The sequence below is a fragment of the Meriones unguiculatus genome, chromosome 15, assembly GCF_030254825.1.
Source record: "Meriones unguiculatus strain TT.TT164.6M chromosome 15, Bangor_MerUng_6.1, whole genome shotgun sequence".
Taxonomy (NCBI): domain Eukaryota; kingdom Metazoa; phylum Chordata; class Mammalia; order Rodentia; family Muridae; genus Meriones; species Meriones unguiculatus.
Genome location: NC_083362.1, coordinates 64,670,747 through 64,685,589, shown reverse-complemented (window position 1 = coordinate 64,685,589; position 14,843 = coordinate 64,670,747). Strand labels below are relative to the sequence as shown.

At 42.5% G+C, this 14,843-nt stretch overlaps 1 protein-coding gene across 2 annotated transcripts in view; it reads left to right on the top strand.

Moving 5' to 3' along the window:
- Pax3 (paired box 3) overlaps positions 1-14,843 on the top strand; it is a 95,389-nt gene that overhangs the window by 54,190 nt on the left and 26,356 nt on the right. For both annotated transcript variants that reach the window (XM_021638600.2, XM_021638599.2), the window contains exon 5: positions 10,184-10,389. In XM_021638600.2, coding sequence (XP_021494275.1) covers positions 10,184-10,389 — 206 coding nt within the window. The remainder of the gene's footprint in view (positions 1-10,183; positions 10,390-14,843) is intronic.

The following is a 14,843-nucleotide window of genomic DNA, read 5'->3' as shown; positions in this document are numbered from 1 at the left end:
CAAGCTGTGCTGACAAAATGTCCCGACATAATTGTTAATAAGCATTATCATTTTAAGCATGAAACAGTTTAGCTAATGATTTATCTCTTACAACCCAGAACTTGGGGCAGCTGTACGAGTCATCTCTTTAGCAAATCAAGTAATTTCTTTAACAAAATGTTAAGCACAGATGGGCCATAAGCTGTCAGTTAACTATTCTTGTGCCTGCATCTGCCGGCTTTCAATGCACTGTTTTATGCATCTAGCCAGTCACTTAGCCGCGGCTCAGTGAAAAGCTGAACCTACTCTGATTGGCAAATAAAATGTTCATTTGTCTCTTCTTCCTATTGTTTTGTTTTGGTAACACATGTCAGCAGCTCAATTACCCAGTTCATTAACAGCTCCCAAAGGACACGATGGCCAGCCTGTGATAAGAGGGCAATTGTGGCCCATATGGCCAATAATGGCCTCTTTCTTGGCAATTGTAAACAGAAGTCACTTGGCCCTTTGCCTTTCAGAAGTACCGTTTTCCTGTTCCCCCGTCAGCGTGCAAATTACCTTTCTTAGCTAGACTGAGCTAGCGACTCTTAGGGAGCCTGGATACCCGTTGCAGCCCCAGCTCTCAGTTTTAATTATGACTGACTTTTAAGCTCTTGAGGGGAAAGTTCTTATCGTAGGAGACTATTCTTAGAAAGCTGTTAGCCGATTAATTAGTTGACTAATCAGTTTTCCTAATTGAATAGCAACACATTTTCTTGGGGGATTTAGGTTTTTGTTTTTTTGTTTTTTTTCTCTTTGAAAGGCTCCAGTGGCAGTTATTATGGGGTTTTAAAAGTTATTATTTTTTAATAATAACTTTTAGAGCATGTAGAAGTCATTTGTTGTCGTGTGTGTAAGAAATAGTGATATTCTGCTGTGTGACAGTTGGATTCAGGTTGCTAATGGAATTCTTTTCACACACACACACACACACACACACACACACACACGCACGCACATACACCTTATCGCATCCCTCAAGACAAAGGGTTTAAGAAGACATTGGGTTAATTGGCTCACTGTCAATCTATCCTAAACCAATAAAACATTTTTTTTCCCTCGCTTTGAGCCCTTGAAAGGAAGTGCTTATATAGGTATAGGTTGACCAGTTCCTGCACCCTTCCGCAATGTGTCACGTGAAGAGCATTTCCAATGATCAGGACCCACAGAGGCATGAATGAAGGGAAGGGGACAGAAATCTTGCTGTCCCACAGTGCTGTAACAGGAAGGCATTCTAGTGGCTAGCCGGCGCATGGTAGCTGGTGGTGGATCCCGCCACCTAGAGAAAGGTGTCTCAGGCACGTCAGATGAAAATCAGGCCTGGAAACCGGTAGGATGCAGGTGTGTTTGGAGCTGTGCAACCCAGAGCCTTGAGGCACGTGGCCATCCTGCTAGTCTATTTGCTAACCCTTATCTTAAATAAACACCGAAGGGCTCATGTTGAGCATTGGAAATCTGTCCCCGTGAGAGGAGCAGGGGCCCTCCTGGACCCACGCGTACCGGGCCATATTCATAACCAATCTGTACTCTCCTCCCAGGGCGACAGGCTCTGAGGGAGTTGTTGAGTGTCAGGGTCTATTTGTGTTATTTTGATTAGCACCAACCTGGCAGGAGCTTATTTTCCTTCTAATGACCTCATGCTGGGAGGCGACAGCTTTGAAGGGAAGAGCTTGGGTCTGAGGGGAAGGGGATCCAGGAACGTTTCTGCAAGCTGAAAGACCAGGCACCAGGCACCGGGCAGACCTGGATAGGTAACGGGCTGCAGGGTCTTAATTAGATTTAGTGTTCTTGAAAGTATCTTTCCTTGGGAAAGCCCTGCACAGCCTTGTCAGAAACCGCTCAAACTCACTCACTCACTCATTCTTTCTTCCTCTCTCTCACACACACATACAAATTTGCTAAGAATACTTTTGTCATCACTTTTGGAATGGACGGGATAGATGAAATTAAGAGCAAAACAAAACAACCATTACTCCTCACACCTAAACCATCAATTAGATTATTAAATCATCTTTCTTTGTCTATCAACTGAGAAAATTGCAGTTACTCACGAAGGGGGTCTAGCTTGGAAGAGGAAGGAAGTGATCGGCAGTGGAAGTGGGGGTCAATAGCATAATGGAGAGTGAAAAATAATCAAAAACCATTACTATGTGTAGAAATATAATGAAACCATTATTAACATAATTAATGTTAACCTAATTAATTAACATAATTAATATAAGCTAAGAAAAACTTTGAAAAGTCAGTTATTTGAATACCAATCTAGGATAAGAATTCTGGAAAAAACAATGTATTGCTTGATGGCTTGTTAAGTCATGTACTGGTTCTTGCTCTACCTTACTTATTTTTTTCTCCAACTTTTGGTTTGTTCTTTCCAGATGTATGACTCCTTTATTTTCTTGACATAGGTACAGTTTTAAAAACACTAAAAACAATGTCCTGGTTTACTTTGTAGCTTGTGAATTAATGTGGACGAAAAGCCTGCAGGTGCCCACATCTCTGAACTGGCTTGGATTAACCCCTACTGTGCATCCATTTCAAACTTCCCCTCCTCCCTTCTCTAGGAAAAAAAAAAAGAAAGAAAGAAAAAAAAGAAAAAGAAAAAAGAAAGAAAGAAAAAAAAAAGAAAAGAAAAACACCCAACCTCCTCTTTCTCATCCACTCTGGCTTTCTTTGTGTCTCCTGCACCCTGCCAGGCAGGTGTCAGAGCCCTGAATGAGGGTAAATGCCCCGTTGATGGATTCCACAGATGGAGCGTGGAAATCGCTAGAATAGGACTCAGCCACAGGCCATTTCTTGGGATCCAACAAAAGCCTCCAAATAAGTCAACAAAAATCTCAAAGATCACAAAGGGAAAATGTCATTTGTCATTTACTCTGGGTCCGCAGAGGGAGTATCATGTCTTGCTTCGTTCCTGACTTTCACCCGAGCAAACACGGGAGAGGTCATTTCACGTCTCTGTCAGTGTGAAGGGGCTGCTTCAGATCTGCAACTGCTCGCTGGTCCACGGAGCCCTAAAACTCCCAGGCACAGGAGACCTAGCAAAATCAGCCAAGGGGGGTAGCAAAGTTAGAGCCAGCGTGTTAAAGATTTTCCAGAATATGCTGTAGTCACCTTCAGACACAGTGTGAAACGGAAGGATTCTTGTTTTTGTCTTGTCCTTTTATCAGTGGACTAAAAAGGGGACAAGGTTAGTCCTGAAAAATAGAAGCTGAGGGAAAGACTGGTGGGGTCTGATCTGGGGCCATTTTAGGGAAATGAAGGATGACTAGGAAGTTGGGCCTCCTGAGATGTCCCCATCTTCTTTCTTGTCTGTAAATCCCATTGTATTATATCTAGGGCAAGGCTAGAGTTGAAATGGCAGTCATGTTTTGAGTCTTTAATTATTCAAATAAAAGGGCTTGATGAGAAGACTAAGCCAATGCATGCCATGAATTACTTTGTTTCTCCCCCCCCCTTTTTTTTTGCCTGTCTCCCATCTCTGAATTATATTTGTCTGGAAACCAATAATTACAGAATTCCACGTGACTAAATCCTTATAAAATTGAGGCAAGATTTCATGTATAATAGTGTTAAGTAGGATGAAATGTTTCCTGAGGCTACAGAAGAGGTCACAAGGGGCTAAGGGACAAAGACACACTCTCTAATTCTCTAATTCCGTCTTTAATTAAACTTCATGGTTAGGCCACTGGTGGTCATACTTTCGCCTTCTCTTCCCAGTTTGATTTGTTTCTGAAGGGAGAATTTGTCTTCCTATGGGTGTGACAGTTGTCATATTCCTTCATTCTTTTTAGTGATGACATTCATTCTCCCAAGTTCAATCTTAGGAGCTAAAGTGAAATCAACAGGATTACTGAAAATTCACCTCTGAAAATATAAAATTACGCTGAGGTAGACAAAGACACTATGTAATCCCAGCACTCAGGGAGGCAGAAGCAGGAGGAGTTCTGTGAGTTTGAGACCAGCCTGGTCTACAAAGTGAGTTCAGGACAGCCAAGGCTACACAGAAAAACCCTGTCTTGAAAAACCGAAAAAAAAAAAAAAAACAAAAAAACAACAAAAAAAAACCAAACCAAACCAACCAAACAAATATACTGAGTTAAACATCCAGTTACCCAGAGAGGGGTTATGCTTTCCAGAAGTCCTGCTTTTTTTTTTTTTCTAAATAACTTATAACTGTCGCTACCTATATATTTCAAGTTTTTTATTCTTCACTTTTGTTGAAGGACTGTATGGCTCTTGATAGCCTTTCACCAAATGCATTTCAATAAAAGAAAAACCTCTCCAAAGAAGACTTTAATAGAGATATAAAATGAGTAATCACGTCAACTGGTTGTGGTTAGTTCTGGGTTCCAAGCTGCCTCTGGAGTTAGGCCCAGGAAATGGTTTGTGATGGCTCTTAAGGAGACTGCAAGGTTAAACTGTTTTAATCTTCTTACATCTATTCAGTATCTTGGCAAAATGGGTTCACTTCTTAAGAATTTTATTGTTTAAAGAAACTAGACCTTGAACTTTTAGAGAACTCAACAAAGTTTCGCCGAACTGAATTCCACCAGGAAAGTCTTTGGTTTTGTGTAGAATATTATGAGCGCAGCGGTGCCGTTCCTGTAAATTTTTATTTGTTTCGGGCAGGGTTTGGAAACTTGAGAGAAATGGTAACAAAGGGGGCTATCAGCTAAATGATTGACATCTGAATTCCTATTTTGGTTCTTTTCTGCCTCTTCAAAAGGACTGTGTGAGTGTGTGTGAGTGTGTGTGTGTGTGTGTGTGTGTGTGTGTGCGTGTGCATGCGTGCGTGCGCTATTTAGAGAAAACCAAGTGACAAGAGACAGAACAAATCATGTCTTCTGAAGTCATACAGGCCTGGGCCAAATCTTTAGCTTCATTAGCTGAATAACTCTGGGGTTCTCAGTTTCTTTTTCTGTGCACAAGGTGAGTAAGCCTTTGCTTTGCAAAGAGGGAGAGGGAGAAAGGGAGAGAGAGAGGGAGAAAGGGAGAGACAGGGAGAGAAAGAGAGAAAGGGAAATCTTCATCATCCTAGAGAGTTTGATCCATGGCCCCTTGAGACATCGAAATAAAGTGATGTGGAAGTCAGAGAATGGATTGTGGAGGGATATTGAAAACAGAGTAAAAAAAAAAATCACAGTGAAATAACATTCAGGGTTGAGAGTTAAAAAAAATCTGTGAATTGTGTTACAGTTCAAAGCAATAGCATTTCATTTTAGGCCGTGTAATGCATACAGATGTGTATTTTTAATGAGAGCTATTCTGAAATTTGAACTTTGAAAACACTCACTCTAACGAGTCCTAGAGCAATTTTTACATATGAGCATATTAGTGAGATCATACAGAATCTTGTTTCTAGAGCCTAGAAATTTATTGCTGAGACATCTCCCTGTTTTGGTCCCAAGGCACAACATCAGGCATTCTATGAAGAAAAAAAAAAACAAACCCTATAATTTCTTTTGTTCAAGTTGCCTTAAAAAGGTTTGTTTTCCTTCCTGTATTGTATGTAGGATCCACTATTCAGTCTGTTCTACTAGCCTGAATAATGCAGAATATGGATAATAGACAAACTACAAGAAAACAGTCTTTGAATGCTGTAAAATTGGGACTTAATTAAAATTGAGATTTGCTCCTGTTGAAAACAGAATGATCCAAATTCACTGAATTGTTGTGAATTAGGTTATGCACAAATGTTCACTTTTACTGCTATTGAGTGACAGAAGAAATAGTATTTCCATTTTAGAGCTAGATTTTCCTAGCTGGTCTATTAACCTTGGATTGCTGACTTTACATATTTTAAAGCCCACATCCTTTTGGGGTTTACAGATGGGGAGCAGTCACAATTAGCTTGTAAAATTGTAGCTTTGTATTGCCAAAAAATGATCAGTTGGTTCAAATAATTTTCCAGTAGAGAAATCAAGGAAATAATTTCCTCTCTGTCTCCCAAAATGCTACTGTCTAGCACTTTCTACTTCAGTTTAGAAGCAAAAGTAGTGATTTGTTAGAGTGTTAGAAAATTTTATTTGTGGTAGAAAAGGCTGTCCTGTTGCGTTAAAAAAATTCTGAGTCTTTTTAATTGCTGACTTGTGGTAGTTCCTCAAAACACATACACACACCCATAATCTTCTTTGAAAAAAAATTAAAAATTATTCCCAATACATATACAGCTATACAAATGCTTGAGAAGCCTTGAAAATAAGTTTTAAGAATTCATAGACCCAAACACTTCTACACGGATCTTGGCAGGCTAACAGAGAGCAGTGTCTCTGTCTCAGAGAAGTAGACTGCCAGAGAAATCAGTGTCAGAGGAAAACTGAAAATTTGTCATGTACTTTTACTCATTCTAATTACTATTGCAATTATTAAGGACCTACTGTGTGCCCGGATCCAAGCATGAGCAAATCAGGGAAGAGGGCCTTGAGTTCACGGAGTTTATTTTCTGGGATATTGATTGTTAGATAAAAAACATGGTCTTGACCCTCAGGAGTAATTCTTGTTGGTGCTTATAAATGCGACCAGTTCTTTTCTTCAGAAACCAGAGATGATTCTGATTAATTGAGCTGACAGCGCATGGAACATCATATTTACTTGGGAGAATTTAATAACCCCAGAGAGTCCCCAAGGAAACGTGAAAATTTCCACATACCTTTACCCTAATGGGATTGTAGTAGCAGATGTAGATGTGAAGACTTAGGGTTCTCACAGGCAGGGGAAGCTTCTGGAAAAACTTTTTAGCTGGGTTGAGCCTTGTATCTACCTTCACGGTGGAAAGAGTCACCAGAACAACAGAAATCTGGAATGGGGAAGGAAAATGGTCTGCGGAAATGAAATTGTCTCCTTGGGGAACAGGCAATTCGTTTCTACTGGAGTGTCGTGTTTACAGTGTAAGCATACATAAGAAAAAGTGACGATTGTGGGTAAAGTGTGGCAGGAAGTATTTTATATGCTTGGGAATTTTGAAAGGGAAAGGAGATAACATGGAATATTTGCTGGCAGTTGTTCATCAGGTATCATCCAACACCTGTCTCGCTATCACCTGAGATAGTATCAGAGATGCAAATTCAAAGGGCCCAGCTCCTAGCTACTGATTCCCAAACTGCCAACCTATGTTTTTCTGAGGCCTCTGAATTTATTCTGCTGGTCCACGTGCTTGAGAACCACTGCTCTCAAATTGTGTTCATTATTGCTTTGTTATTTAGCTCACATTTATGTTCATGTAGGTTGTATTGGTAGGTGTCGAATTTTTTTAACATAATGCGTGACATGTTTTATTTAGAGTGTTAATGTTTCTTTAAAATATTCTCATAGTTAAAAAAAAGTCTTTTTTTTTTTCTTTCTCTCTCTGCAACTTGGTTTCTCTGTGAAGTCCTGGCTGTCCTGGAAACTCATAGAGATCCTCCTGCCTCTGTCTCCCAAGTACTGGGGTTAAAGGAGTGTGCCATCCCCACCTCCCAGCCCCCAGCAGGAAGTCAGTTTTTACAGCTAATAACTAAAACAGAATCTCTCTCAAATGAGATAATTTTCTATTAAATTAGGCCAGGGTAAGTAAAAATCCAAGCTCGTGACATAGCACAAACTAAGTGTGTATGTTTTATATATATGTTTTGTGTATATATAAGTATGTATGTTTTGCTTTTATGTGAAGTACATTTGGTCCCAGGTTTATTTTCTTTAACTTGTCACATTAGGTGGCTAACTCACTGCTTCCTCGATTCAAAGTCTTTAGCTGTGCATCCAATATAGAAGTATTAAATTATTAGAAAACTTACAGTCACACCTAGGGATTCATTTCACCTCTTGGGAGGCTTATGACTTGTACTAACATGCAGTGAAGTTTTAACTTCTGTAGGACACAGTTAGGTTTGCTCCTAAGATGTTAGAAGTACTGGGGCCAGGGAGAGGGCTCCAGGGCCCGACAACCCGAGTTTGCTCTCCAAGACCGACAAGGTAGAAGGAAAAAACTGGCTCTTAGAAGTTATCCTCTGACATCCTTAGGTGTGCTGTCACCCCAGCACCCCCTTTTCCCCACTCTCAAATATGTACATAACAAAACTTAGAAAAGAACTTAGATCCCTGGCTGGGTGTGACAGCCTGCACTCGGGATCTCCACTGTCTGGAGGCTGACACAGGAAGATTATGGGTTTGGTACCAGCTTGGACTCCGCAATGAGCTTGAAGCTAGTCTGGGCTAAGTAGGTGGACCCTGGGCCAAAACAACAAAAAACTACAAGTATAGAACACACTGTGTTTACCCGCTGCTTCTCTGATCCTACCGGCCTGAGTTGCAAACAAACAATCACTTTGTTGAGTCATTTCTCTCCTTTCATGCTTACGTGATTCCCGGGGATCAGATTCACATTGTCAGGCTTACTTGGCAAGCGCCTCTAACCACTGGGAAATCTTGTCACCCCTACCTTGATGTTGACTTGAGGTGTCTGCAGTTTTCTGGCTGCCCCCAGCACATCTCAATCCTTTCTCTGGAAGACATGACCCCCCAGCCCCAGGTCTTTGGGGGAGGTTTTAGGGTGCATTTGAATGTGCTCAGGGGCAAAGTTGCTGTGGCTCCTCCTCCTGTCTCAGACCCTGTCCCAATAGCTGTGGACAGCTCTCTGCCCATCGCCCAGTGTCTGGTAAGGGTAGCTCTCCTGCTCAGTGCCCTGGCCTTGCACGTCTTCTAATCCCAGGAACTGCAAGTCAACGGGGAAGAAGAACCATGAACTCCCTCTTTCCCCATTAAACAATGGTCTAAAAATGGCCACAAAGCTTTTCAAGCTCTTCTCATAGCATCTTCCTTTAAGAATTCAGATCTTGCCAGATGATGGCATACGCCTTTAATCCCAGTACTCAGGAGGCAGAAGCAGGCAAATCTCTGTGAGTTTGATATCTACAGAGCGAGTTCCAGGACAGCCATGAAAAGAGAGGGAGGAGAGGAGGGAAGGGGCCATAATCAGGATGTAAAATGAATAAATAAAAATTCAAATAAAAATAATTTAATTAGTTTAAAAAAAGGATTCAGATCTTGCTTTTACGAAGTGGATTGTTCATGCCATCTCTATCTCATTTTTTGCTTCTCCACTTTTTTGCATACTGAGTCATAGAGCTCACCCCCCCCCCCCCACACACATTAATTTAGAAAAGTACAGGCTGCTTGGGAAAAAGCAACGGTAGGGTCTTTGGTCCTGTGCATTCACTCAGCGCACTGAGAAGGGCCTCAGCTCTGGTTAACGTTCTCTTGAAAATTGCGAGAACTTTTGAACAGGGGGTCTACCCTTCCCTTTTTTGCCTGGGCTCCTGCAGTCAGACAGTTAATCCAGACTGCTACTCCACCTCAGCAGAGACTCAGACTTTGAACTTCACTTTAGGGATGGTTCACCAGACAGTTCTCCCTTTTGGATTAGTTCTTGGGTTTACCATTAATAAAACAGAAATTCTCCTTAAAGCATTTTGCAGTTTCTGGTGATGCAATACTGATTTTTTTTTTTTTTTATAAATAGGAGTATTAGAGTCTATAGTATATGGGAATCCTGCAATAGTGTGCTATTACTCATTAATTTTAGATACTAAGTCAGTTTTCAGATATTCTCAAAATAACAGTGATTTAAAAGATAACACTACCTTTTAAAATTAAAATTCAAAGTTAGCATACTAAATAGTTGGGTTCATTATGGCATTTTTCAGACTTACATGTCATTAGACTTAACTTTTATTTGTTCCCGCCCATCAGCAGTAAGAACTTATCAGCAAATGAACTAAGAGATGGAAATGGTGACACACACCTAACATGCCAGCACTTGTGGGATTGAGGCAGGAGGACTTTGAGGTCAAGGTCAGGGCTATGTGTTTCATTTATCACAGAGACAAGTGCTCTAAGTACAGCGCCGTGAAAATGGAATGAGGCCCGCCCTTGTCTGCTAAGAGCTCAGAATAATAACAGATACTCGGGGCAAATACTTCTAGGGGGGTTTGCTGCAGGGAGACAGAGTAGGGGAAGAGGCTGAGAACCACTTCAGAGCCCTGTAGTGCTATGTGAAGGGGCTCTGTGTTCGTGGGAAGACACTTGAGAAAGCACTTCAGGCTTCCCGTCGCTGTGGCTGGGGAGACTCGGGTTATGATTTAACTTTACTATGCTTCTTTTTTTTCTCCCCCTCCTGCGCTTTCAGCCTCCGCGCCTCAATCAGACGAAGGCTCGGACATTGACTCTGAACCTGACTTGCCGCTGAAGAGGAAGCAGCGCAGGAGCAGAACCACCTTCACCGCGGAGCAGCTGGAGGAACTGGAGCGCGCTTTCGAGAGAACACACTACCCAGACATTTACACCAGGGAGGAGCTGGCCCAGAGGGCGAAGCTTACCGAGGCCCGAGTGCAGGTACTGGTGCCCAGACATCCGGGGATTTCATCTGATGCAGGGAGAAACCTCCCGGGGTCTCCCCCCATCACTGCCCCCACCCTCTTTGAAGCATCCTGCCCCACCCTCCTGAGTGCCTGGCTTACAGCAGGGCACACAGCTGAGAAGTGTTTGAAACGGAGAAAACCGCTTTAGCAACAGTGCTTAGAGTGAACGCGTATTTGCAGACTTTGGCTATCATTGTTATCAGGCTGTGTTTACTGCACACAGCACACAGCACACAGCACTTCGTTTTATTCCTGTGAGGTCATCATTCCAGGATCCTGATGGTGTATCAGAAACTACATGGCTCTTGAGGGTGGTTCCCAGGTAATAGCAAACATATTTTGAGCGGTTATTTTGCGCAGAGCACATTTTTTAGTCTCGTATTTCACACGAATTAATTCATGAGTCATCCCCAAAGCCCTTAATTGACATAGTTCCTATCCCCAATCTATGGATGAGGAAACAGAAACTTCAGCTAGTTAAATAGTTGCCTGAGCTAACCTTGCTGCCTGCCTGTATAGAAACCACTGGGTCCCGTGAGCTTCATCTGTGGCTTTTCCATTAGGAAAATGTGGGAAGGTGCATACAGTAGTCCTTTCTTGATTACTAAGTGATTCGGGAAAGTCTGGCCACTGTGGGCGGTGCCATGCCTGGGCCAGTGGTCCAGGCTGAGCGTGAGCCAGAGGAATGAAGCCAGTAAGCAGTGTCACTCTGTGGTCTCTGCTTCAGCTCCTGCCTCCAGGTTCATGCCTGCCAGTGGCTTCTCTAAATGGATGACGGAAGGTAAAACATAAGATGAGATAAATCCTTTTCTCCTCAAGTTGCGTTTGGTCGACAGAAAGAGAGCAACAGAAAGAAAACCAGGGTGATCGTGTTTAATTATCTTTATTTTTACATTAATTTCTGTGTGTGTGTTACCTGTGGAGGCGGAAAACACCCTGTGGTAGGGTTCGTGTCTCCTTCCTCCATGTGGGTTCTAGGGATTGAACTCAGCTCACCGAGCTTGCTTTCAAACCCCTGTAACCAGCTGAGCCATTTCTCCAGCCCTGGGTTATCTTTTGAACTCTTCTGAGGGCTTCTAGAAAAGGCTACTTAAGTCAACACATCTCTCTTGAGTGTGCAATACTGTTTTCATAATGACTGATGAACTTTCCCTTTAATTCTTGGGTCCTTTGCACAAGACCAAGGGATTCCCAGAACTTCTGATGATCCCGGAAGCTGAGTTTCTCTATCTGGAAACGCCACCTGACACACCTAGCATTTCATGGTCAATGGTGTTGACGTGGTCCCTAGACTTACCAAGACTTTACCTGTGCAGTACATTACCTCGGCTATTGAAACAGCCCCAGAGTCTAGTGAGAGGAATTGTTTTATTCCGTCTTCTATATGATCTAAGTCTTACCAGAACAGTCAAGGGGTGAAGAGACAGACTAGTAGTTAACTCCAGGAGCTGCAGTCTAATAAGGACAAGGAGGTCAGCATACAGATGACCATAAACAAACAAGCAAAGCAGATGTGTCAAGCGTCGATTAAAACACAACGTGTGCGTGGAGAAAAAGGAGAAGATGAAATCTTGGAGAAAATAGAAAAATGTAGGCCAAATATTTATTGGACAGAGATGGGGAGGGGAACACATGCAGCCAAGGGCACAGCAAAGAGACAGAGTTGGAAGTGCGCGGGCGACATCTGAGAAGACCACTCATTTTTCCATCCGGGAATTCTGAGAGGTCAGGGACTGGTCCTCTGGTTGGGGAGTATGAACAGAACAAGGCTGGGAGAAGGATGGGTGAAGAGGCAGGCCCAGGGCATCCGTGAAGGCTTGGCTATCAGCCCCATATTCATAAAAAGCATGTCGAGGGGCAGTGGCAAGAGGCAGGTTGTGGGGTTGGAAAGAACGGGGTGGTGGTGAACGCATTCTGAGAGGGAAAGTAAGTAGCTGTTTTGTAAGCTGACGGTGGGTTAGAAGGGTGAAGAGAAGAGTCACACACACCAGGGTTCCTGAGACTGACGATTTGCCATTGGAGGTATTGAATTGGGGGAGATTACTCAGTGGTGAAAGCCTTTGCTGAGCAAGCATGAGAGCCACAGTAAGGGTCCCCAGAACTTACATTGATGCTGTTGGGCATGACAGCATGTCTGTAAGTTCAGCCTCAGGGGGAGGAGTCAGGGCATCATCACTGGAGAAAGCTGGCTAGCACCAAACTAGTCCCATTGACCAGCTCTGGGTTCAACTGACTTTACCTCAAAGTGGAAGATAGAAGATGACTCCCAGCATCAATCTTGGACTTCCACATGTACAGGAACATGGATGCATGGACTCGTTCTCTATGTGAACACTAGATACACAACACATAAATAAAGAAATATATACATAAAAATAAATAATGAAAAATAGTGGACTAGTTGAGTTATTCTTCCCACTTTACTGGGACAGAGTGCATCTCTGTTGCACAGGATAGAAACCATCTTTTTAAGCCATGGACCAGGATGCAATTACTGAGATGGGTAGGGGCATCAATAGTTCTTTTATGTTGTAACACTATAACCATGGTATAACATACATAAAAAGCCATATCACATCTATTTTGTTTCTGTTTAGTCGAGTGATTGCCCAGTTTAAGTGTGAGGTGAGGTCCAGTGAGGTCCACTCGTTTCAGGATTTCAGCTCTTGTACTTAATGACTGGCCAAGCCTGTGAACTGGTAGCCTCTAAAGACTAATCTATAACCAGCTCTAAATAAGAGTGAAAAGCTGAAGTGTGTTCAACCTTGCACTATCTCGTTCTTGCCTGTGTCAAAAATGAAGAAGGGAACAGAATGAGTGTCAAACCCACGTAGCTTGTGTAGTACCCACTATTCTCATCTGGCTCAGTGAAGGCCAGGGCATGATAATAAAAGCCTATTAACTTTCAGAGGACATGGGATCAAACCAATAAAGAGCGCTTCGTATTTTTCTATATGGTGACCTCCCCTCCAGAGCAGGCCCCTCATTAATGTAACAGCTGTCTTAATGTGGCTTTAACCCGGTGACTCTTTACATTCCTTATGGCTTCTTCAGTTCCCTTGAGACACATCATGTCTTGCACCAGGCTATGATCTACAGCCTAACAAATTCCCTACAACAACCAGCATATGGATCTTTTACTTAACCCAGCAGGAAAAAGAAGGGAGCAGTTAATCACTGATTAAAATGCCAGCAGAAAATGCTGGAGAGTTCAGGAAGATCTGGGAAAGCAGTAGCTAAATCAGCTCATTTTGAATGATAGCCAGAAAGTGTGAATTACTTTAATTTGGGGCACCTGGGAAAAACAAACCTCAAACCCTCAAACCCCAAACCATGTCTACATTCCATGTTCTACCCCTTGGAGGAAAAATATTTCCAGTCTCTTCTGGATAGAGATGAAACTAAAGCTATAATAACTTAGGCCTTTGTCAGTGTTTCATAGAAATTCATTTGGACAGTCGTGTTTCTCACTGCCAAAGCTGAGCACACAACAGTCTATGAGCCTCTGTTGTGCAGAAAGGGCTCTGTCTAGAAATAATGTCAGAGGAAGAAGAAGCAGGAAAAAGAAATCAGAAAGACAAAGATAGACTGTTTACTGAATTCTTTGGGTAGCTGTTCATAGGCAAACAATGGAAGCAGGGAGGTTTTACTGAGACAGAATTATTTGCAAATATTTATGACATGCAAGCATTTTAGTAAGTATTTCATCTCAGAATGCAGTAGGGGAGTTTCTTACTGTCAACAAGGGGGAATACAGGAAGGACAGTACCTGTGGAAGCAGCCTTGGACTGGAAGATACAAGGTGTGGCTTTTGGTCCTTGTTGGCCAAGAGTGCCTTGTTGAGCTTGGACTTGGGTTTCATTTTTTAAAAGTATGGGGTAAGTTATATCAGGTGATCTCAGTCTGGTTTTAGGGCCCACCAGAGTAAACACAGATGGATGTCAGGGGTTCTGGGCAACATGAGATTAGTTCACAACAGCATGTGTGTGTGCGTCTGTCTGGCTGTTTACATAAGTGTTTGCTATGGGCAGTGTCTCTGGATTTCATCGTTTCAAATGTCTCTCTCTTATCTCCAAATGGAAAGCCACTAGCAGGGGCTGCAGGGATGGCTCACTGGTTATCAGCACTCGGTGCCCTTGTAGAAGACCCTGGTTCTAACCTACATGGCAGCTCATAACCATCTCCACCTCCAGTCCTAGGTAATCTGGTGCATTCTTTTGGCTTCCTTGGGCACCGGACATGTATGTGATGTATAGATACACCTGCAGTTACAACACCCATACACATAAAATAAAACAAAATAAGAAAAAGGAAAAATAAAACCTTACGAGGCAGCACAATCTCTTAGGATCCTCTGAACTACAAGTTTGGGATTCTCAGGAAAGCCCAAAGGAGCCTTAAAGTCACCTAACATACCTCTATACTTTA